The 23,565-nt window shown below is 35.9% G+C and overlaps 4 protein-coding genes and 1 non-coding gene across 6 annotated transcripts; 4 read left to right on the forward strand and 1 right to left on the reverse strand.

Annotated features, from left to right (window-relative positions):
- Positions 1 to 2,807: 2,807 nt before the first annotated feature.
- On the reverse strand, positions 2,808 to 3,699 carry LOC116135863 (uncharacterized mitochondrial protein AtMg00810-like). Its single transcript, XM_031421570.1, has 2 exons — positions 3,618 to 3,699; positions 2,808 to 3,247 (listed from the first exon to the last, which is right to left on the reverse strand). The coding sequence occupies exons 1-2, from the start codon at positions 3,697 to 3,699 to the stop codon at positions 2,808 to 2,810; spliced, it is 522 nt and encodes a 173-aa protein (XP_031277430.1).
- Positions 3,700 to 6,063: 2,364 nt separating this feature from the next.
- Positions 6,064 to 6,136, forward strand: TRNAR-UCU. Its single transcript has one exon. It is a non-coding gene; the product is annotated as a tRNA-Arg (tRNA).
- A 2,667-nt stretch (positions 6,137 to 8,803) lies between these two features.
- LOC116135885 (protein NRT1/ PTR FAMILY 1.2-like) lies at positions 8,804 to 12,471 on the forward strand. Its single transcript, XM_031421590.1, has 4 exons — positions 8,804 to 9,195; positions 9,289 to 9,506; positions 10,717 to 11,267; positions 11,439 to 12,471. Exons 1-4 carry the CDS (start codon positions 9,084 to 9,086, stop codon positions 12,313 to 12,315), a joined length of 1,758 nt encoding a protein of 585 aa, XP_031277450.1. The 5' UTR covers positions 8,804 to 9,083; the 3' UTR covers positions 12,316 to 12,471.
- Positions 12,472 to 15,653: 3,182 nt separating this feature from the next.
- LOC116135886 (protein NRT1/ PTR FAMILY 1.2-like) lies at positions 15,654 to 18,768 on the forward strand. The gene is made up of 5 exons (XM_031421591.1): positions 15,654 to 15,690; positions 15,778 to 15,912; positions 16,009 to 16,226; positions 16,947 to 17,497; positions 17,785 to 18,768. Exons 2-5 carry the CDS (start codon positions 15,801 to 15,803, stop codon positions 18,650 to 18,652), a joined length of 1,749 nt encoding a protein of 582 aa, XP_031277451.1. The 5' UTR covers positions 15,654 to 15,690; positions 15,778 to 15,800; the 3' UTR covers positions 18,653 to 18,768.
- Positions 18,769 to 19,323: 555 nt separating this feature from the next.
- Positions 19,324 to 21,837, forward strand: LOC116135888 (protein NRT1/ PTR FAMILY 1.2-like). Of its 2 annotated transcripts, none has more exons than XM_031421594.1 (4): positions 19,324 to 19,473; positions 19,570 to 19,787; positions 20,274 to 20,827; positions 20,920 to 21,837. In XM_031421594.1, the coding sequence occupies exons 1-4, from the start codon at positions 19,404 to 19,406 to the stop codon at positions 21,773 to 21,775; spliced, it is 1,698 nt and encodes a 565-aa protein (XP_031277454.1). In that variant the 5' UTR covers positions 19,324 to 19,403; the 3' UTR covers positions 21,776 to 21,837. The 2 variants fall into 2 exon arrangements, with proteins under 2 accessions (XP_031277454.1, XP_031277455.1); XM_031421595.1 differs by having other exon boundaries at positions 20,274 to 20,518.
- Positions 21,838 to 23,565: the final 1,728 nt, after the last annotated feature.

Genomic DNA, 23,565 nt, shown 5'->3' on the forward strand with positions numbered 1-23,565 from the left:
TATTCACTAGTATTTGATGAATTTGAATTGTTATCTTTAAAAATTTCTTCACAATTTTCAATTGATTTTTCATTTAAATCTTCATTTGGTTTTTCTAGTATTTGGTGTTTTGTATTAATAACAAATTTATCAAGTGCACCTTTTTGGGATTGAATTAGTTATTCTATTCTTTTTTTTTTTCCTTACGTTTTTCAAATTCAGATTCATACTTCCTAGTAGACATCTATATTCAAAGCATAAATAATTTAGAGCTCTTAATATTATTTTGCTAAAATAAAAATAATTATAAAAATTAAGAAGGAACTTTAGCACCTGATTTATGCTCCTGATTTTGCTTTTTGCTATGTTGATACTCTAAAATCTTATATTATTACCCTGTATAAAAATAATAATGTAAATCACTTATTCACTTGATCAAATATAAAGTAAAATCAGTTGAGAATGCTAAGAGTAAAATGATTTAAAGCTCTTATAACCTTGCATAAAAATAATAATGTGAATCACGTTCATTTGATAAATTTACGTAATAGAGATGAGAAAGGAGAGACAAGAGATGAGAAAGGAGAGATAAGAGAGTAAACTGAGTTGAGAATAATAAGAGTAAAAGATGAGAAAACTTTAAGTGAAATGAGGTTTATATAAGAAATTGTCTTTCATATTTGGGGGAGAGAAGAGATGTGATTTGACATTTGAGAGTTGGAGAGATGCGTGAAGGTGTTTCAATTTTCAACGGAAAAATGAGCCGCCAATTGTGTTTCAAGTTTAGAGATAGGCATAGCTGATTGGACATATAGTGGGATTGATAGAAATTGAGAAATTATAAATATATTAAAAAACTCTTAAAAAAATTATTTTGGATAGAGATAGGCATATGCGATAGTACATGGTGGATTGATGAGAATTGAAAAATTATAAATATATTAAAAAATACTTTAAAAAATAATTTAGGCCCCCAAAAAGGTAGGGGCCTCACCTGCCTAGGGGTTAAGCCGGGCCTCACCTCAAGCTTGTGGTATGTATAAGTCATAAACCCCAAACTTGCGTAGTGGATGCGAATATTGTCTGCCATTAGATTATAGCAGATTGATTAGCGAAAGCTTAATTATGGAAGACATTATCTAACTCAAGTGCCTATGCATCTTACAAGTTAAAGCAAAACTTGAGGCTAGAGTGCATTGATTAACGAAACAACTCAATAACTCAGGATAGTAATAAGAGTTGAAAATGATTCAATATACACTAGGAAAATTCCTAGGAAACACTGGAAGGGTCACAAATGGTCCCATTTAAAACCCAACATTTTTAGATATTTATCGTCTTGTTAACATAATTTTTCTAAACATGCATATATTCATATAAACAGCTAGACATGCATATATCCATATGAATAGCTACTCATTGTCCTAAAACTAGATGCTTTGATACCATCTTAGAATTGAGAGAGTAAAAAAGGCAATTGAAGAGAACTGTAGTATGCTTGAGAGATATCTTTGAGAGGGCAAGAGAGACAACTGAAATGATCAGAGTATACCTAAGAGATATTTGAGATAAATTCAATTTAATTGTATTGAGTTGTGAATACACAACCTATTTATACAAAAGTGTGATAACCATGTAAGGATATAAAATATTACAAATAATGATACAATCTCAATAATAAAGTAAAGAAAATCATATCTTAATATAATTAGGAATGAGAATATGTGATTCTCATTCCATGCCCAGATGATATGTAAATAAATGTCACATATTTTTTTTCCATATTCGCATTTCAATATTATTGTTCATAATATATATCATGAGTGGCATTGACAGCAGATTGATGCTAAACATTTTGACACCCAAGCATGGAATAAAAACTGCAAGAGAAGTCAGCATAATATTCTTCTTGTCAGTTGCCACCCATTTCATGGAAATGGCGGTTCTTGGGGCTTTTGTTGTGTCTGGATTCTTAAATAGATCCAAAATGAACGTCGGGTTTGGATCTATCAATAATGTTGTTAAGAAATAATGGAGACGTGTTTCAATAACTTTGTGTGTATATTATTATGTATTATGCTTTACAAAATATATAGGTGTACAATGAAACTAAGTATGTAAATTTACAAATAAGGAAAATATTATATAGTAACATATGCCTAAAAAGAAGAAATCTCTGATTTTATGCAATCCATAATTTTGGGAAGATATGATTCTGTCAATAATCCCCCTTAAGTTGGCGCATGGAGATCCATAATGCCCAACTTGCGTGAGAAATGATGGAAAAGTTCCTGGCCTAAAGCTTTGGTAAAGATATCTGCAATTTGCTCATGTGAAGAACAGAAGAAGTGTGAACTTCTTTGAGAAGACCGGAGCGAATTTTATCGTGAATGATGTGGCAATCGATCTCAATGTGTTTAGTACGTTCATGGAACACTGGATTGTGGGCAATGTGAAGTGTAGACTGATTGTCACAGTAGGTTGAAAGGCTCAGGATGAGGGAGGCCAAGATCAGTGAGAAGTTGCTTTAGCCAAGTGAGCTCACAAGTGGTGACAGCCATGGCATGATATTCAACTTCAAAGGAAGAACGAGCAACGGTAGCTTGTTTTTTTGTACGCCACGAGATCGGACTGGTACCGAGCTGGATGAAGTAACATGTGGTGGAACAGTGTGTGGTGGGACAACTAGCCCAATCAGAATTAGTCTAAGCTGTAATTTGTGTGGTGTTAGAGAAAGAGAAAAAAATGTCTTGGTCGGGACTCCCTTTGATGTAATAGAGAACACATGTAGCAGCAGTCATATGAGGAACACGAGGGGCATGCATGAACTAACTAAGAATGTTGATGGCATAAACAATGTAAGGTCGAGTGATGGTCAAATAAATGAGACAACCAACTAGACGACGATAAATGCTAGGATCAGGAAGTAAAGATTCATCTTCATTGGAAAGCTTCAAATGTTGTTCCATTGGAAAGGAGGCAGTCCGGGCACCAAGTTGACCACTATCAGAAAGTATATCCAGAGCATATTTTTGCTGATTCAAGAAAATGCCTGTAAAAGTACGTGCAACTTCGAGGCCAAGAAAGAACTTTAGAGAGCCAAGGTCTTTGTTTTTGAAGTGAGTGGAGATAAGGTTCTTGAAAAACTGAATTTGGGGTAGAGCATTGCCTGCCACTAAGATTTCATCAACATATACAACAACAATAATGATGCTGGTATGAGTGACAAGAGTGAATAATGAGTGATCAGCCTGAGATTGGCGAAAACCTGCATCAAGAAGCACAGTAGTTAGTTTGAAAAACCAGTTGCGGGAGGCTTGCTTGAGACCATATAGGGACTTTCTGAGTCGACAAACATAGGTCTCCCTCTAAGTGCAATAGCCAGGTGGTAGGATCCTGTAGACTTCTTCATCAAGATCGTCGTGCAAGAAGGCATTGTTGACGTTGAGCTGATAAATGATCCAATTTTTTGTTGCAGCCATTGCCAATAAGCAGCGGACAGTGGTCATTTTGGCAACCGGAGCAAAAGTCTCATAATAGTCAAGACCTTCAACTTGAGTGTAGCCCTTGGCAACCAATCAGGCTTTGTACCTCTCAATGGATCTGTCAGCTTTGAGTTTGGTTTTGAAAACATTTACATCCAATGGGTTTCTTACAAGGTGGAAGTTGCTCGAGAATCCAAGTGGAGTTATCTTCTAGAGCTCGGAGCTCAGCGGACATTGCCTTGCGCCAATGAGGGTGTCGGATAGCATCAGAATAGCATGAAGGTTCAATGCAAGAGGTGAAAGCATTTAAATAAGTAATATGTGAGGGAGAAAATCGAGAATATGAAAGAAAGGTCGATAAGGGATGAGTAGTACCTGAAGCCGTTGTAGCAGGTAAAGACGTCGTGGGCTCTGTATGTAAGGTGGGGCATATGTAGTCCTGGAGATAGGCAGGCCGTGTAGTGTGGTGACGAGGACAGGAGATGAGTGGAGGTGAAGGTGGGGAAGGTGGTGAAGGTGGGGTTTCGAGAGGGTTACGAGGTGTTTGGGAAGTAGGTAAAACGGGTTCAGGGATGGGAAGAGGAATAATTGGAGATGGAGAAGGAGAGGAGGAGGTGTCTAGAATATCCTGAAAAGGGAATTGTTGTTCATAGAAGGTGACATCACGAGAATAGAAAATGGACTGTGTATCAAGATTGTAGAGTTTGTATACTTTGTGGGTGTTGGGGTACCCGAGAAAGACACATTTATTGGCACAGGGGGAAAATTTATCATGGTGAGCACGAAGAGTTTGTGCATAATAGAGACACCCAAACACACAGAGGTGATCATAGTTGGGTGTTTTGTTGAAAAAAACCTCAAAGGGTGATTTATTTTGGAGAGTACGATTAGGAGTGCGATTGATGAGGTATGCAGCGGTGAGAACACAATCACCCCAAAAATAAAGGGGTAAGTGTGCTTGAAAACGTAGACTGCGGGCAACATTAAGAAGTTGCCAGTGTTTACGCTCTGTAACGCCATTTTTTTGAGGAGTTTCAATACAAGTACGTTCATGAATAATGCCACCATTAAGAAGATAGGTTTGAAATTGATGAGAGAGAAATTCTTGTCCATTATCAGTTCTAATTATTTTAACAGTGGTATTAAATTGATTTTGGACAAGGGCAAAAAAATGCGTTAAATGAGTATAAGCTTCAAATTTGAAACACATAAGATATATCCAAGTGGTGAGGGAAAAATCATCAACAATTGTAAGGAAATAACGAGTCTCACATAAAGAGGAAGTGTGACATCCACCCCAAATATCACAAAATAAATGACTAAAAGGAGAAACACTTTTATTAGCAAATATAGGAAAATGTGTACAATGAAACAAGGGAGACGTGTAAGAATAACTCTGTGTGTATATTATTCTGTATTCTGCTTTACAAAATATATAGGTGTGCAATTAAACTATGTATGGAAATTTACAAATAAGGAAAATATTCTATTGTAACATATGCCTAAAAATAAGAAATCTCTGATTTTATGCAATCCATAATTTTGGGAAGATATGATTCTGTCAATCGCTGGTTAGAAGTCCATTGACAAGGGTTAAGCTTGGTGAATCTGAGGGATGAAGAAGACAAGGGGAAGGAAGGTTGGGTTGGCTGAGTCAGCCATGGCTTTGCAAGACCTTTTTCTAGGCTGATACCATGTTAAGAAACAAGGGAGACTTGTTTGAATAACTCTGTGTGTATATTATTCTGTATTCTGCTTTACAAAATATATAGGTGTACAATGAAACTAAGTATGGAAATTTACAAATATAGGTGTACAATGAAACTAAGTATGGAAATTTACAAATAAGGAAAATATTATATTGTAACATATGCCTAAAAATAAGAAATCCCTGATTTTATGCAATCCACAATTTTGGGAAGATATGATTCTGTCAATAAATATTTTACTTACAACTGAGTCATACAACCAAGCAAAAATTACATAAAATTTATGTAAAATGACTACTATGTCTTTTATTTTTTGTATGGTTGTATGACGTAGTTGTAAGTATAGCATTGCTCTTTGATCTATTCTGAATGTTCTTCTTTCGTGTGTCTGTGAATGTAACTTAATTTAACACATGTTTCTTTTTTTTCTTTTTAAGATTCAAATCTAAAGAAAGGAATTAAGAAATCAGAAAATGTTGTTCAATTTAGGTATGCAGTTTTTGGGATTAGTTATTCATTATAGGGAAACAGTATTCTTGCGTCTAAGAATTGGATAAATATAAAATGTTTTTATAGGTGGTCTTAGAAAATGAGGAATTGAGGATGATTGTTCCACCTATATGGATACTTAATAGGAAAATAATAAAGACACCGGGAGTAGTGCACCGAATAACGTGACACAATCTTGACCGTCGATTAATTATAACTGAATATTAATCGAAGGTCAGGATTTTGTCACGTCATTCGGTACACAAATTCGGTGCACTATTCCCAGTGACTATAGCATTACTCTACTTAATAAATGTGAATCCTGTGTCAAAACTATTTTATTCCAAAATCATGTTTGGCAGGCACGTTAATATGATATATTAACAAGAACAGTCAGAGAAGCACCCATGGCCTAATGGATAAGGCGTCTGACTTCTAATCAGGCGATTGTGGGTTCGAGTCCCTCTGGGTGTGTGCTTAATGAATCTTAACTTGCCAAAAAATGAGAGACTGAGCTTTTTATAGACAGATGTGTTTCAAACTTAGTAGCATAATAGTTTTTCTCCTTCTCCTCTCCTTATATTTTGCTTCTTTTTCCTTGATTTGAGGAACGGTTGATGCTACCACATTAATGTGATTGTTGACTTGTCCATAAACGAAGACTTTCAGGGTTTGTGGATAATTTTGGGCAGAACCAAAGTTTGTTGGAAAGACAATTTGGTACCCCAAAGATTTGGAAATAACAAACAGTTATTTTCCGATATGTTAGTGAATTTCATCTACATTAACAGGAAAGTCTAAAACGCTCTTATTATTTTCTTCTTTCTCCTTCTCTTTTCTTCTTCCCTTTTCTTCTACACATCTCCTCCAAGATTTCAGCCTTTCCCAAATTATCAAGGAAGAAAGTATAACTATTTGGCTGCATATAAATGTGATAACTCACCTTTAAGCTTTAAGTGTTTAAGCTTCAGAGATTTTTCATGTGAAATTTCGTTGGCGTTTTCTGGCGTACTTGCATCTCAAAAATAAGATTAGATTATTTTTAGAATGTACTGCAGATGAAGTACATGGCATGTTATTAAATTGGCACATCAGGATAGCATGCAAAAGCCTGAGTCTAAACTTAAACTAACAATAGCACAACATTATTTTACGTTTAGAAAAGCTTTACTCCAAAAACGATCATCCAATGTAAACCCCACCGCTATTTATGCTTTGCTTTCATTCTTTCATATAATTACTACCGTAAAAACAACTATAATTCGATTGTGCCAGTGGCAGTGAGTGATGGAGTTGATAATGGGTTTAGAAATTAATCTTAACTTTATTCTCCAGGCCTCTTCATGCCACCATTAATCTCCTGCTTCGACCTTGACCCCAAATTAATAAAAGTGGCAATTGAAGTGGAGATTTTCTAATAATTTTTTAGGCGCTGATATTGATTAAATATGTAGTGGGAAAGTTTGGTGTGGACTGTGGAGTTCAGGAGGGAAATGCACAGACATTCAGCGGCGGTTCGTCAGTTGTTTCATTACAAGGGGCTATTCGATCCATTGAAGGGGGATGCCCCGAATAAGGCTGTGCGTGACACCACTCATGAAACTATATCAGATGTATTCTCCGAAGAAGGCAGGAGGGGAATTGGGACATGGTTTTGGACCGGGAAGTAAGGTTTTCAAGAACTATAGTAATTTGCTTGAGAAATTGATGAAGACAAGTATGGTTGGGTGTTTAATGCTCCTGTTGATGTTAAGGTTCTTGGTTTGACCGATTACTTTGCCATTATCAAGCATCCAATAGATCTGGGAACTGTGAAATCAAGACTGAACAAAAATTGGTACAAGTCGCAAGGGGGGAGGGGGAGTTCGATGGAGATGAAAAGCTGAAATCTTGGAGAAGGAGATGTATATTAAGCGGTGGAGGAGAAAAGGGAAGAAGAAAAGAGGTAGAAAAAAGAAAATAATAAGGGCGTTTTAGTCTTTTTGGTTACTATGGACGGAATTCACCGACAGATCTGGACGGAAGTGGTTATTTGTTATTTCTAGACTTTTTGTGTACCAAACTATGCTTACTGAAAACTTTGGGTGTGCCTAATTTTGGTGAATATAAAAGTAAATGCCAATGGCATGGCAGTGGTGCCACCGCATGGTTCATTGCAGCGTGTCTCAACTGGAACTGTAACGCCTGGTTACCTCCGGACTAACCTAGTAACCTTCAATCCTACATACATATATATATATATATATATATATATGTATGAGCTTAAATCAATGTAATAAATCGCATATTTAATTGTAGATGTATGATAATATATTTACTGTTTGTACAAATCAACTTAGTATTATGATTTTGTTTGATTCATATGCAATCGGGGGAATAATCATAACATTTTCAAATTTAATATAACAGTAAGACAAAATTAATTTCATTTTGATTGATGGAAGGAATTATTGGAATTATACAAGATATTAAGAGTAAATGACTTTTTCTCACCCAAATAATGATTTAATGACACTTTCTCACCAATAAACTTTTAAAATACTATTTTATTTTTCAAATTTATATTCCGTTTCCAATTCTGATATCGTTATGACCCTACACTACCACCATTCTTTTTCTTGATCATCACTCATCAAAACCTTTCCAATCTTATCTCCATTGATTTTATCAATCATTGATAATCGAGTAATTAGAGTTTGCATAATTGTTTCTCTCAAATCAAATTTCGATCAATCTAAATTATGAAAATCTAATCTTTCATCATCAAAAGATTTATCAATCTTTTTTTTTTAAAAGTCTTAATAATTTAAATGATGTTTACTCCTTTACGATATTAGTAAGATGAATAATAAAATAATATTTTAAAAACGTAATCCATTGTGTGGATAGGAAAAAGTCGTTAACTCAAGATATTAAGCATGAATATTGTTTGAAAAAAGGGGCTGAAAACGAGAGAACGGTGGGTGACAATTCCAATAAGACTGGCTGTCCCCCTTTCCGGCTTTCCCTTTGGAGTCTCAAAATATTTATTAAATTCGTCAGTACATGCGTGTCGTGACCAGCAACACTTTCAGCTCCTGATGCTGATTTCTTTTTTTTCTATTTAATTCTGCTTCACTTTTTCAATATTGTAGAAAACTTGAAAGAGAAATGTTAGCTTAGTTCAGTTCTACTTTTCACAAGTGAACTTCACATTCCACGGTCACGATTTCAACTGAAGAGAGATTATTGGCTTCTGATCTTTCAAGATTCTTCCTTTGTTCTTATATTAGTCTTTCTTCCTTGGCCTACCACGTCCTTTCATTGCTGAATGCTGAGTGTCCACACCTCTTCTCACACTACCTACAAAACCTGCAACTTAATTTCTGTTTTATTTACTGCGCTAAACAGCTAAAAGCTGTTGCTCGTTGGGAAGAATCAGATGGGAAGTCAAAGAGCTTCTGCTTCAGATGAGAAGAAAATGATCACCGAGCCACTGTTGAGCGATAGTCTGAACCCAAAGGGTGGCCTCAGAACCATGCCTTTCATCATAGGTAACTCTAAAATGAATCAAAACCATTCTATTTAAATTCTTATGTACATGTAAATTTCATGAATTAATGAACTGTGTTTTGTGATTTCGACAGCAAACGAGGCATTCGAGAGGGTGGCGAGTCTTGGTTTACTAGCAAACATGATATTGTATCTATCAAGAGAATATAACATGGAAACTACAGAGGCATCTAATATACTCTTCATCTGGTCAGCTGTCACTAATTTTACACCAATTCTTGGGGCCTTTATCGCCGATTCTTATACGGGTCGCTACCTGATGGTCGGTTGGGGTTCCATTGCTACACTCTTGGTAATCTTTTATTCTTTCAGTTCAGTTTTAGTGTTCATCATTTCTTGCATACTCAGATAGATCTCCTCTAGCTTCCCCTGGGTTATTATGTTATATTGGTATTGGTGGACCATGTTTTCCTTTTCACTCTTCCGAATTCTAAGACTTCTCCTCTTTTCTTTTTTGTATTTTTCGCCAACCTTCAATTCAATGTCTTTTTCTCTCCACAAGACAAATTTCCCTACACAACCGGCTTTGAATTCTTTAATAATTTTTGTTTCTAGTCTTATCTCTCGTCCCGCAAACAAAAAAATAGTCTATTAATTTCCGACAGATGATAACTAGTGTTAAAAGATACGATAATTCGTTCGACGGTTGGTGAGTTCAGATCTTCTATTCGGAATTATAGTAGTAAATTTAATAATTATTTGGCTCTGAGATTATACTCTATTGATTAATCATATATCTTTAAAAATCTAAAAAATTGTCGAAATCACTTGAAGTGCACAGAACCAAAATCAATTTAAGAAAAAAGTATACTTGGTTCGGAAATCGAATCCTAGTTTGATGTTAACAGTATGGATTTTCGGAACTGTGCCTTTCTCAAGATTTTTACATATTTTGACCTCAACTTTTTTGGCTCCAGGGAGCTAGCGAATTTTTGAGGCAAAAGTCGGAGAGAGCTGTATTGGATTTTGATTATATTATTTTGTTTATGACAGGATTTTCCTACACATATAGTGTCCTGAAAGCTGATATATGTTAACAATTCAACGGTAAATGTCTTAAGTCTTTGTAGTTCATGTCTAGGGTTCAAGTATTCTTTACCTAATTTAGATGCAGAATAGATTGTAAACGAAATTACCCAATTTGATTTTTTTGAAAAATATATTCTTTTCTTGGGAAACCAAGGTCTAAGTTCCTGTTTTCCCTGACGACAAGAAGACAGTGACTTGAGATATTCTGTCTAAATATGCAGTTTCGATCACAGAAGTTTTCAGTGTTAAGGTTTGTGTTGGAAAATAATGCTGCTGGCAATTGGCAGCATCTATGAAAGCTGATTGTCATTTTGGAATAAAAATGGGATATATGGAACCTAGTTTTTTTATTTTTAAAATTTGAAGAAGATTGATGCCAACAATAAATAAGGATTATTTTAGTTGTGTATTCTAAGGTAGCCTCTATTATATACAAATTATAGGAGTTTCTTTTTAACTTTTTCATGTTACAGGGGATGGTTCTTTTATGGTCTACAGCCATGTTTGAACAAGCAAAGCCTCCTCCTTGTGAGCCAGGAAGTAGCATTTGTGAACCCCCGACGACATTCCAACTTCTGTTATTGTATTCTTCTTTTGGTCTTATGTCTATTGGAGCAGGTGGCATAAGGTCATCCTCCTTAGCCTTTGGTGCTGATCAGTTAAGCAGGGGAGACAACCTCAAAGATGCAGGCATCTTACAGAGCTACTTCAGCTGGTACTATGTTTCAGTCACGGTTTCATCTATGTTTGCAGTAACTTGTATTGTGTACATTCAAGATAACATGGGATGGAAGGTGGGTTTGGGAGTCCCGGCTGTACTGATGTTCTTATCAGTTCTTTCATTCCTCTTGGCTTCTCCCTTTTATATCAAGTTGAAGGCTAAGACAAGCTTGCTTGCTGGGATCGCTCAAGTCTTTGTTGCCTCTTACAACATTAGACATATGAAGTTATCATCTCAACCCACCGATGAAATATACCATCAAAGAAGGGGGTCAATGCTTCTCAAGCCAAGTGAAAACTTAAGGTATTATCAAATAAACATTATGCTGATAGTTTTTCAGCTTTGTATTTTATCTTTGTTCCACATTTAGTATCAGAGCAATGAATTAGAAATTAGAAATTAGACAAAAAAATCTGTTCCTTATGTTTTTTATTACCATTCTTTTATAAAAAGTATTACAATTTGCCTGTCCAGGTGTTTCAACAAAGCTTGCATTGTTAGAAATCCTCAACAAGACTTGACAACAGATGGAAGAGCCTCAAATCCATGGAGTCTTTGTACAGTAGATCAAGTAGAAGAGGTAAAAGCATTAATCAAGGTGATGCCACTTTGGTCGGCAGGAATCATGATGGCTGTGACTATTGCTCAAAACACCTTTCCAGTAATCCAGTTGAGCACAATGGACAGGCACATCACTCCTTACTTTGAAATCCCTGCAGGCTCTTTCAGCATATTCATGATCATCACTCTAATCTTATGGATTCCCCTCTATGATAGCATCATTATCCCACTAGCTTCTAAAATCAATGGAAAACCAATTTATCTAACCTTGAAAAAGAGACTGGGAATTGGACTACTTTTCTCTTGTGCATCCTTGGCAGCATGGGCAATTGTGGAGAGTTTCCGCCGAGAAATTGCAATTAAGGAAGGATTTTCGGATAACCCTCGAGCTGTGGTGCACATGTCTTCGATGTGGCTACTGCCACATTATGTCCTGGCAGGGTTGGCCTTGGCTTTCAACATCATTGGGCAGACACAATTCTATTACTCTGAACTACCTAAAACCATGTCTAGCATCGGCTCCAGTCTTGTAGGAGTAGGAATGTCGGCAGCGAGTTTGGTATCAAGTTTTATAATGAATGCTGTTGATGATGTTACGAAAAGAGGAGGAAACGAGAGTTGGGTTTCAACCAATATCAACAAGGGTCATTATGATTATTATTATTGGGTTCTTGCGGGTTTAAGCATGGCTAATTTTATTTACTTCCTGGCTTGTAGCAAAGCCTATGGTCCTTGTAAAGAAGAAGAAGTGGATGGAAAGGAAGAGGATAGCATGAGTGATGAGCGTTAGTTTTTAAATGATCTATAATATTGTATATATTAACCAGCGAAGTTAGTTATGCTAATAAAAACGAAGAATTGAGGTTTAATTACCCAGTCCCCATTAGCTAACTTGTATGCGAAGAAATCTTTACTTTTCTCCTCACTGTAAGTGCCTGTGGGTGTGACATTTCTATTGCGTCTTACAGTTTTTTGCAGTGCCCATGGTGGTTCACCTATTCTTTGGCTCGTTATCTCCAATCTTCTGAAAGAAGAGGAGGAGGATCCCAGATGGTAACACAACTGAAACAGTCCTTATGAGAAGAAAATGATATCGTAGAGGTACCCTTGAGCAAAAAAAAAAACGCCTTTCATTATAGCTAGTAAATTAAGAATCCATCTGTACAGATATATGTTGATTTACGTGTACTGTGATTGATTAACGTAAGTAAACGGTTTAAAGAAGGTTTTGTGTGGCAGCAAATGAGCATTTGAGGTGGTGGGACTGGCAGAGGAGCCAACATACTGTACTTGTGGTCAGCTGCCACCCATTTTATGTCAACTCTTCTCGACTGTTATGTCGCCGGGTCAGGATCTATTGCTAGCTTTTTCATATTCTTTCGTTGATTCGTATCTTTCTTATTCAGCTTTACTTTTTATTTCTGTCATTTGTTTCATTAATTACTTGAAGGCCTTATCACATCTCACCCCCACAGGCTTGGCGAATAACAAAACACCCACTGGTTTGAAAAATTCAATTGTAATCTCCATTCCGTTAGATTTTGCGGTTAAAACTAACGGATAGAAAGGTCATTTTGACCTTTTAATAAGGGTATTATTGACTTTTTAAATACCCTTAGAAACCTTAATTTCTTTTATATTTTTCTCCCCTTCTTCCTTCTTCCTTTTTTCTCCTTCTTCTCGTCTTAACTTCTTCGGTTCTTCCTCTTTTTTTCTTCTCCCGCACCATTTCAGTTACCAGATCCCGGCATCTGTAGCTACAACGAGGCCGGTAAAAGCCACTATGCGACAGTGCGAGGCTGGGCCCGGCCACGCGCTGCTGCAGTGAGATTCTAGGTTCAATTTTTTTGGGTTTTCTTTGTTTTAAAGTTTCATAGGTTTCAAAACTTATTTTATGAACTTTTTGGTTTGTTACTATGAATTTGATTAATTTTGGGTAATATTTAAGTTTTTAAACTTTTAATGAAAAGTAAAAATGTGAAATTTAATTCTAAAGAGGAACAAAGAAATAAGAGAGCGACAAAAAAAAAAAAAAAAAAATTCATTCATTTAGTTTTATGAGTTTTTGGGGATCAGAATATAATTTAATCCTCCATTCATTATGTTGTCGAACTATTCTAGGTTTTCCGTATCACATACAACAAACCATTAAAGATTAAAAAATAAAAATATAATGGAGAATTGATCATTTAGTTTAGAGTAAACGACTTTTTCCCAACCAAGGTTTGTCTAAATGAATTTCCCATCCAAAAAGTTTCAAAATACAATTTTTCCACCCAAAACTTATATTTCGTTAATACTCAAAATACATTTCACTTTCTCAGCAGTCATTCGGTGAGTTGCCAGGAGTTAGGGTGAGAGGAGTTTTGTAGAGTGGAGGCCAGTGGATCAAATAGTCATGACCGATTGAATATTTGTCGTTGGAAATTAGCTAATAACAGAAAACCCTAACATTATGATGGTCAATAATCGGCAAGAAATTAGATGCCAGAATGAGAGAAGTTTTATAGAGAGGAGAACAAAGACATGGTGGTGAGGAAGAGAATTTTTGGAATCAGCTTTGGGTTGTAATTAAGGTCGAACGACTTATGCATATCCAAGGTTTGTCGAAACGATAAGTTGGTACCCAAAAGATTTTGAAACGAGAAATAGGTACCTTCCGTCATGTTCTGTTAATGATTTTCATTTGATAATAGTGAAAAGACTAAAATGCCCTTAAAAGTTTAATATTTTAGATTTTTATAAATTTAAAAATTTCTAAAAAACCCCCTAGGTTTGCTAATTTGACTAAATACCCCAATATATAAAAATTTTATAAAATAACAAAAACACCCCCGCCACCCGCAGTGCCAGATTCCAGCCACCACCGCCGGAATCTGGCCGGAAAATTGCGTTACGACACAGACCCATCGATCTTGTCGTAACGCGTAGATCTTTCATTTTTCGACAAAATCCTGGCTGATCTCTGGAAAAGGCCAGATCTACGGCCATCTGGCCGTCGAGACCGAAAACTTGTCAGAAAATTATGTTACGCACAGACCCATTGGATCTATGTCTACCACGTCGATCTGGCATTTTCCGGCCAATCCGTGGAGGATCTGGCCGGAAAAGGCCAGATCTGCCGTCGAGGCCGGAAAATGCTAGGTCGGTGTGTTACGACACAGATCCGATGGGTCTGTGTCGTAACACAATTTTTCGGCCAGATTCCGATGGCGGTGGCCAGAATTGGCATTGTGGGTGGCGAGGGTGTATTTGTTTTTTATAAAATTTTTATATATTGGGGTATTTAGTCAAATTAGCAAACCTATGAGGTTTTTTAGAAATTTTTAAATTTATAAAAAACTAAAAATTAAACTTTCAAGGGCTTGAGTCTTTTCACTATTATCTAACGAAAATCACTAACAGAACATGATAAGGTACCCATTTGTCATTTTAAAATCTTTTAGATATCAACTATCGTTTCGATAAACGTTGGACATGTATAAGTCGTTCTCCCTGTAATTAAATATAAACTTACTTGGGAAGGTGACTAGGGCAAACCTTGGGTGGGCAAAAGTTCGGTAACACCTTTAGTTTATTATAAATTCCTTCCACAATGCGAGGAGTTATTTTGTCTCAGAATTGGTGCAGTTTAGTGCAGTGCCAATATTTAAAAGAAAGAAAGAAAATTCTAATTAAATTTTAAAATAAATGGGGACCAAGTAGTCAATTACATTATTGATTATTATAAAAAGATCAAAAACGGGGACCAATAACATAAAAATAAATATTTAAATTTAATTATCTTTTTATTAAATATTTTTTAATAAACAGGGACCAATGTACATCACAATAATTCTAATTAAAATATGCTAAAAGTTATCATCAATACGCTAATAATAAACTATTTGAAAAGGAAAGATCAGCAGAGAAGGTGGGTGGGTGAGGTTCCTACTCCTAGTCCTACTATATACAATTAGTATCAAAACGTTGCTTAAATTCATGACCAAAGCCATTAGCTCATGGTGCTTATTTTTTCTATTTAATTTTTCCTTCACTTACCATTCAATGCAGTACCTTCCGCCATAACTGATAAATGTTATATATATTTAAGTTTGTTTATATCTCCTTTTCAGAAAGGGAAATCCACTCAAGATTATTGGCAACTTAGAAGAGACATCTTTCTGTAATCCCTTCTCCATTGAATCATTGTTATATTATATTATTGTCTACCACCTTTTATTGATTGCTCAGTGTCCACAACTCTTCTCAGTTTGATTACAGATACTGAATCAGATGGGAAGTGAAAGTTCTTCTACTTCAGATGAGAAGAAAGTGATCATGGAACCTCTCTTGAGCGATAATCCAAACCCAAAAGGAGGCCTCAGAACTATGCCTTTCATCATAGGTAATACTATAACATGAATCGAAATCATGCATGCATGTTTAATTACTAATATTTTTTTTCATGTGTTAATGAACTGTTTTTTGGTGATTGTGACAGCAAACGAGGCATTTGAAAGGGTGGCGAGTATTGGGTTGCATTCCAACATGATAATGTATTTGACGAGAGAATATAACTTGGAATCTGCTGCAGCAACTAATATACTCTTCATCTGGTCAGCTGTTAATAATCTTATGCCAGTTCTAGGGGCCTTTATTGCAGATTCTTACGCAGGTCGTTACCGGATGGTCGGTTTTGGTTCCATTGCTACCCTCTTGGTAATCTCTTCCATCTCACTTTTACATTACTGTTCATTGTTTCCTTTTATATTATTTTTGGACTGGACCATTTGTGTTGTCCTTTTCATTTCCATTATTTAAACATCTTTTCATGGTTATTATCACCACCATCAACTCTCCTTCGCCCCAAGTCAAATTACCCCGAGACCAGGGGGCAAGAAAATTAATATCTAATAATTCTTGTGGCTAGTATATATATTATTATCTACCGCCCGGGGACCATGTTTGTTAATTTTGGGTGAAGTATTCTTTGGTAATGTTTCGTCAGATTGTGTCATGAATGCTGGTATATGCTAAAATTTTAACTGTACATGCCCTTGAGTTTTGGCTCATTATTTTTCATGTGTATTCTTCAAGCACTTCTACTTAATCGAGATGATTAATAGATGGTAAACGAAACACGTAAATGTTTTTTATTTCATTAAATATGAAAAATAAAGCCATTTGATTCCTTCCAGTTTTCTTTACTGAATAGAATCTACACATATTATGGCTAAACCCATTTCAGTTTGGACCGCAGAGTTTTTGTTGAAACCTGGTTTTTCATAAGTTGAATTGGATCGAGCCAAAATTGCCACCATTGCGAATGAATAGAAGAAAAGTTGTTTCTTTTACTCGAGTAATACAAGGATTCCCCTATCATATAGATACACAAATTGTTTAGAGGTTCAGTTTAGCTATTTGTTTTTCATGTTACAGGGGATGGTTCTGTTATGGTTGACAGCCATAATTCCAAACGCAAAGCCTCCTCTTTGTGACCCAGCAAGTGGCAATTGTGAACCCCCGACGACATTCCAACTTCTGTTTTTGTATTCATCTTTTGGCTTCATGTCTATTGGAGGAGGTGGCATAAGGTCATGCTCCTTAGCCTTTGGAGCTGATCAGTTGAACAGGGGAGACAACATAGAAAATGCAGGCATTTTACAAAGATACTTCAGTTGGTACTACGTTGCAGTCTCGGTTTCATCCATTTTTGCAGTAACTTGTATTGTGTACATTCAAGATAACCTGGGGTGGCAGGTGGGTTTGGGAGTTCCTGCTGTACTCATGTTCTTATCGGTTCTTTCTTTCTTCTTGGCTTCTCCCTTATATGTCAAATTGAAGGCCAAAACAAGCTTGCTCACTGAGCTCGCTCAAGTCATTGTAGCCTCTTACAAAAATAGACATATGAAGTTATCATCTCAAGCAACGGATGAAATATACCATCACAAGAAGGGATCAATGCTTCTTATGCCCAGTGAAAATTTAAGGTACCATCAGATAATGATTATGTTGATAGTTTTTCATCTTTCTAGCTATATTGATCTTTATTCCACGTCTCATATCAGAGCAACAAATTGGCACATCATATTTATCTATTTTAGGAGCACCTTTTTTTATCTGTGATGTGGACTGCATTGAAGGTTTATGTAGGTGATTACACGTTTGGGATATTTCTCCTGGATATCAAATTATATCGAATGTTTAAGAGTGACTAAGCATATTCTTTCTAATGAATTTTGGCTTTAGCCTTCTATTAATCACTGAGAATGTCCAGGTGGTTAAACAAGGCCTGTATAGTGCGGCATCCTCAACAAGACTTGACCTCAGATGGAAGAGCCACAAACCCGTGGAATCTTTGTACAGTAGATCAAGTAGAAGAACTCAAAGCATTGATCAAAATTATTCCACTTTGGTCTACAGGAATTATGTTTGGTGTGACTCTGAATCAACAATCATTTCCCATAATCCAGCTGAGCACAATGGACCGAAAAATTACTTCTAACTTTGAAATTCCTCCAGGCTCCTTTGGCATATTCATGATTATCGCTGTAATAGTATGGATTCCTCTCTATGAACAAATCATTATCCCTCTAGCATCTAAAATCAGTGGAAAACCAGCTTATCTGAGCTTGAAAAAGAGACTGGGGATTGGACTACTTTGCTCTTGTGCATCCATGGCAGCATGGGCAATCGTGGAGATTTTTCGCCGAGAAATTGCTATCAAGGAAGGATTTTCCGACGACCCACGAGCTGTGGTTCACATGTCGTCAATGTGGTTATTGCCACATTTTGTCCTTGGAGGCTTGTCCATGGCTTTCAACACCATTGGTCAGTCTCAATTCTATTACTCTGAGCTACCTAAAAGCATGGCTAGCATATCTTCCTCTCTCCTTGGAATAGGAAGTTCAGCAGCAAGCTTGGTATCAAGTTTCATAATGAACATTTTTGATAATGTTACTAAAAGTGGAGTAAAGGAGAGCTGGGTTTCAACTAACATCAACAAGGGTCATTATGATTACTATTATTGGCTTCTTGCTGGTTTAAGTATGGCTAATTTTATGTACTTCCTGGTTTGTAGCAAAGCTTATGGTCCTTGCAAAGGAGAAGCCAATGAAAAGGAAGACATGAGTAATGGGGAATAAGTTTTATATAAACCAGTGAAGTTGCAGTAATGAATTTGACCATTGTGTACTGTGTAATATCTAAAAAATTGGGTCCTTTCTTATGTAATCGAGGGCATTGAAATAGTTAAATTGGTTCCCCATGAAAAAATGCATCAGATCCCCGGACATGATGTTTACCCAATCCTTATCAAATACTACAACTTAGCATGAGTAAAGTTTTTAACTTGTGAAAAATAAATTTAACGAGAAACGTGAAACTTATTATAAATAATATTTGAAGCATCTTTCTGTCACCACACTTTCAATTCCCTTTTTTCCCGGTGGTTCATTAATCCACTGAGAGAAGATGGTCTTAAATTAGACTAATAATTTGAGGCTTAACCAGTCGTATCAACTAAATAAGCACACAAATATCTTTGAGTACGTAACTACCGCCAGTTAAATCTGCCAGCTTCTCTCACTTTTGGTAGATGTCAAAGAATTGTATAGAGATTGTATATTCAATATTAAAAAAAAGTGTACAATATATAGGTTCAACAATCATCCTAATAATGAAATTAATTAAAACTATAAGGAAATACAATCATCATTATAATGAATTTAATAAAAAATATAAGAAAATATAATAATCGTGATAATAAGAAAATAAATGATTTTATTCCTTAATAGATGTGACATTGCTAGTGTGTAATGCACTTTCTTGGTTCGTAAACTCCAGTCTTTGCAAAGAAGAGAAAAACAATTGGGAAGTTCTTCGGACGAGAAGAAAATGATCAAAGAGACACTTTTGAGCACTCCAAATCCCAAGGGTGGCTTTCAAACGTTGCCTTTCATCATAGGTGAGTATTTTTTTTTTTTTTTTTTTATATACAAATTAAAGCATTCATGTATAGACCTACACTTGATGATGATGCTGTTGATGTTGGTGATGGCAGCAAATGAGGCATTTGAGAGGATGGCAAGTGTTGGCTTGATGCCAAACATGATATTATATTTGACCAGAGAGTATGGAATGGAAACTGCAAGAGGAGTCAACATACTATTCATCTGGTCAGCTGCCACCAATTTCATGCCAGTTATTGGGGCTTTTCTTGCAGATTCTTATGTGGGTCGGTACCACATGATCAGCTGTGGATCTATTGCTAGCCTTCTGGTATTCTTTCCTCAATTCATCATTAATTTTCTTCTTATCATCAATTTTTCTCCTGTGTGCATTCTCTAGATTTGTTGAATGATATATATGGTTTTATATTCTGAATGTTATTATTTCGTCTTTTTCTGTGTAGGATTATGAAACATTAATATAGTTGAAGAACCTTGATGTTGCGTTCTAAGAATTTTACATTTGATAATTATAAACGATCGTTTAAATGGGTGGGAATCTTCATAATTCATTGTTGTGACAAAATTTACATAAATTCTAAGCTTAGGTGATCTTTCTTTGTTGTTAGATATGAGTCTTCCTTACTGTAATTTTGGGACTAGAGAGTAGAGACTAGACAGCGATTAGAAGTATCCCCTCTAATCCACTTCATTATGACTTTAGATATAGCTTATTGTCATGCCTTGATCAAACCATGTGTATGAAGCCAGTTTTTGTCGGGATACAACAAAAATCAGTTAAACTTGTCTTGTTGCAGGGATGTTTCTGTTATGGTTAACAACCATTTTTCCGCCAGCAAGGTTTCCTCACTGCCACGAATTAAGTAAAAACTGCTTATCTCCCACGACATCCCAGCTTCTGCTCTTATATTCATCTTTTGGATTCATGTCAATTGGCGCTGGCGGCATTAGATCATCCTCCATAGCTTTTGGTGCAGATCAGTTGAAGTCCGGGAGAGACAACCTAAACAGTGACGGCATATTAAGGTGCTACTTCAGCTGGTACTATGTTTCAGTCTCAATTTCAGCTATTATTTCAGTAACTTGTATTGTTTACATTCAAGATAAGCTCGGATGGCGGGTGGGTTTTGGAGTTCCTTGCATGCTGATGTTGTTGTCCGCTGTCCTTTTCTTCGTGGCTTCTCCCTTTTACGTCAAGCTGAAGGCTAAAGAAAGCTTGCTTACTGGATTTGCTCAAGTTGTTGCAGCCAGTTATAAAAATAGGCATATAGAATTATCATCCCAAGCCACAAATGAATATTACCATTACAAGAAAGGAGCAGTGTTTGTCAAACCAACTGAGACGTTAAGGTATAGTATCAATTGGGTTTAGTGCTGTTCATATTGAACATGACAAAACTTGTAAGTTCTTATAAGTATTCTTTTTTGTCCTCTCTGTCCAGGTTTCTGAATAGAGCCTGCATAATTAGGAATCCTCAACAAGACTTGGCACCAGAAGGAAGAGCTTCAGATCCGTGGAGTATATGTACAATATATCAAGTAGAAGAACTGAAATCGCTAATCAAGGTGATTCCATTGTGGTCATCAGGAATCATGTTGTGCGTGACTCTTGGTCAAAGCTCAATTGCAGTACTCCAAGCAACTACAATGGATAGACACATTACACCAAGCTTCCAAATTCCTGCAGGCTCCTTCAGCTTCTTTATGATTTTCACAATAACAATATGGATAACTCTCTATGATCGTATGATTATCCCTGTAGCATCAAAAATCGTCGGAAAACCAACTTATCTCGGCTTGAAACAAAGAATGGGGACTGGACTTATTTTCTCCAGTTCATCCATGGCATCATTGGCAATAATAGAGACTATTCGACGCAAAAGAGCGATCGAGGAAGGATTTTCAGACGACCCACAAGGTGTTGTGAAAATGTCAGCAATGTGGCTACTGGCATATCATATTCTGAGTGGTCTGGCAGAGGCTTTCAATGTAATAGGACAGATTGAATTCTATTACTCAGAATTGCCTAAAAGTATGTCAAGTGTAGCTTCCTCACTTGCTGGAGCAGGGATGTCAGCAGCTAGTTTGGTGTCCAGTCTGATATTGAGTATTGTTGATGATGCTACCAAAAGAGGAGGAAAAGAGAGTTGGGTTTCCAGCAATATCAACAGGGGTCACTGTGATTGGTATTTTTGTATTCTCTCAGGATTAAGCTTGCTTAATTTTGCTTATTTCCTTTCTTGTTGCAAGGCTTTTGGCCCTTTAAAGGAGAAAGCAATAAGAGGTGCCCTTCAATAAAGGGCTTGCGATGAGAGATGATTTTTAGTTTTTCAGTTAATATTTTCAATAGGTTAGGTTAGGTTAGGTTATGCATTTAGTTTTTTTATTAATACTTTCAATAGGTTTATGCATCATGACATCAATAATTTGATGTTCAATGTTAGGTAATTATTATAATATTTAATTCATATACTTAAATATTAATGTTAAACCCTTACCTAAAGTTTTTGGTTAAGTGGTTACTTAATTGGTGTGTCAAAATTAGGCTGCGTTTGAGGCATTATTCAAACCCTATCCTATCCTACTATTTTATCCAAAAAATGAAAAATGCATTTGTTTTAATATTTCCAAAATCCAACCCTATTCCATTCAACTCAAAATATTAATAATTATTTTTCTCAATAAAAGTTTTAAAATTAACAGAAATACCCCCACCTTCTCAATAAAAGTTTTTAAATAGCAAGAACACCCTCACCTACCCATTAATTGTCGGCCACCACCGATGGACGGTGGCCGAAAGTCGCTGTAATAGCATACGATTGGCTAGATTTTGCGGGTTGTACGTCGATTTGGCTTTTTCAACCAAATCTGACCATTTTCAGCCAAATCTGTAGTGGATTTGGCTAGAAAATGCCAGATTAGCCTAGAATCGACCAGATCTAGTATGTCGTATGCTATGTTGACGACTTTCGGCCATCGTCCGACGGTGGTGGCCGACTGCCAACATTTAATGGGTGGGTGGGTGTGTTTTTGTTAATTTTAAAATTTTCACTATAGGGGGTGTTTAGCTAAATTAACAAATGTAGAGGGTTAAAATAATCTAAATATTTTTTAGAAAATGTTTTCCAAAAATTCACTAAACATATTTTCAAATTCAAATCATATTCTCGTGAAAACAATCCAACTCAACTCAACTTTACCTTTTCAAAAATACTATTTTAAATACTTAAACAAACACAACCAATCTCAGTACCTTAAATTTGGATTTTCAGATCAATCTCTAAACCGAAACCAACCTTAATCAAATTCACATTCCACGTGAAGAGTTGTCTCTCATCGAGTCCATTCCGTTAGAGCTTAAAATCATATTCATTTCAAGTTGGTCTCTAATGATTGAAATTAGACCTTTACTAGAAACTTAATATGTTTTATAAAGTGGTTATTTAATAACAATAATACTAGACGTTCAAAGAAATCTTATAAAGATTTATATACAAAGTGATGTGAAAGAAAATGAATGGACGAGTGAATACAAAAAGTCAAACCCATCATATTCACTCTTCATCAATTGATAATTGTAGTAAATTGTTTACAGTCCTATTCCATGAATAATGCGAACAATAATAAAGATAAGCTAACAAACGAATCTTACTAATTTTCTCTCACAAACTGACAATTGATAATTAGTTTCTAATGAATTCATCAGACGAAAAAATTCATCAAAAACCAATTAGCAGTTATCACGTCGTTTATGAGAGAATGTTCGTTTGTCAGCATAATATTGCCCTGTGAACAAACAAGTGAAGATGCTCAACCAACCGGAAAAAAAAAAAATGAAGGTGTAGTTGCATTATAGCAGCGCTTTTTCCCCCCCATCCACTGTTTTCTGTTAAAATCCAGGAATGAATGCAGGAGATGAGTTAAGTGAGATGCAGATTCATTTGCAGTCTTTAGTTTTGCTGAAACTTCGTATCAACCTTTGCCATATTATAATGATTCATAAATCAACTTGAAAGAATATGCACTCCCAGAACAACAACAACAACAACAACAACAAAAAAAAAAAAAAAATTATAAATACAAACTAA

The sequence above is a fragment of the Pistacia vera genome, unplaced genomic scaffold (genome assembly GCF_008641045.1).
Source record: "Pistacia vera cultivar Batoury unplaced genomic scaffold, PisVer_v2 Contig304, whole genome shotgun sequence".
NCBI classification, from domain to species: domain Eukaryota; kingdom Viridiplantae; phylum Streptophyta; class Magnoliopsida; order Sapindales; family Anacardiaceae; genus Pistacia; species Pistacia vera.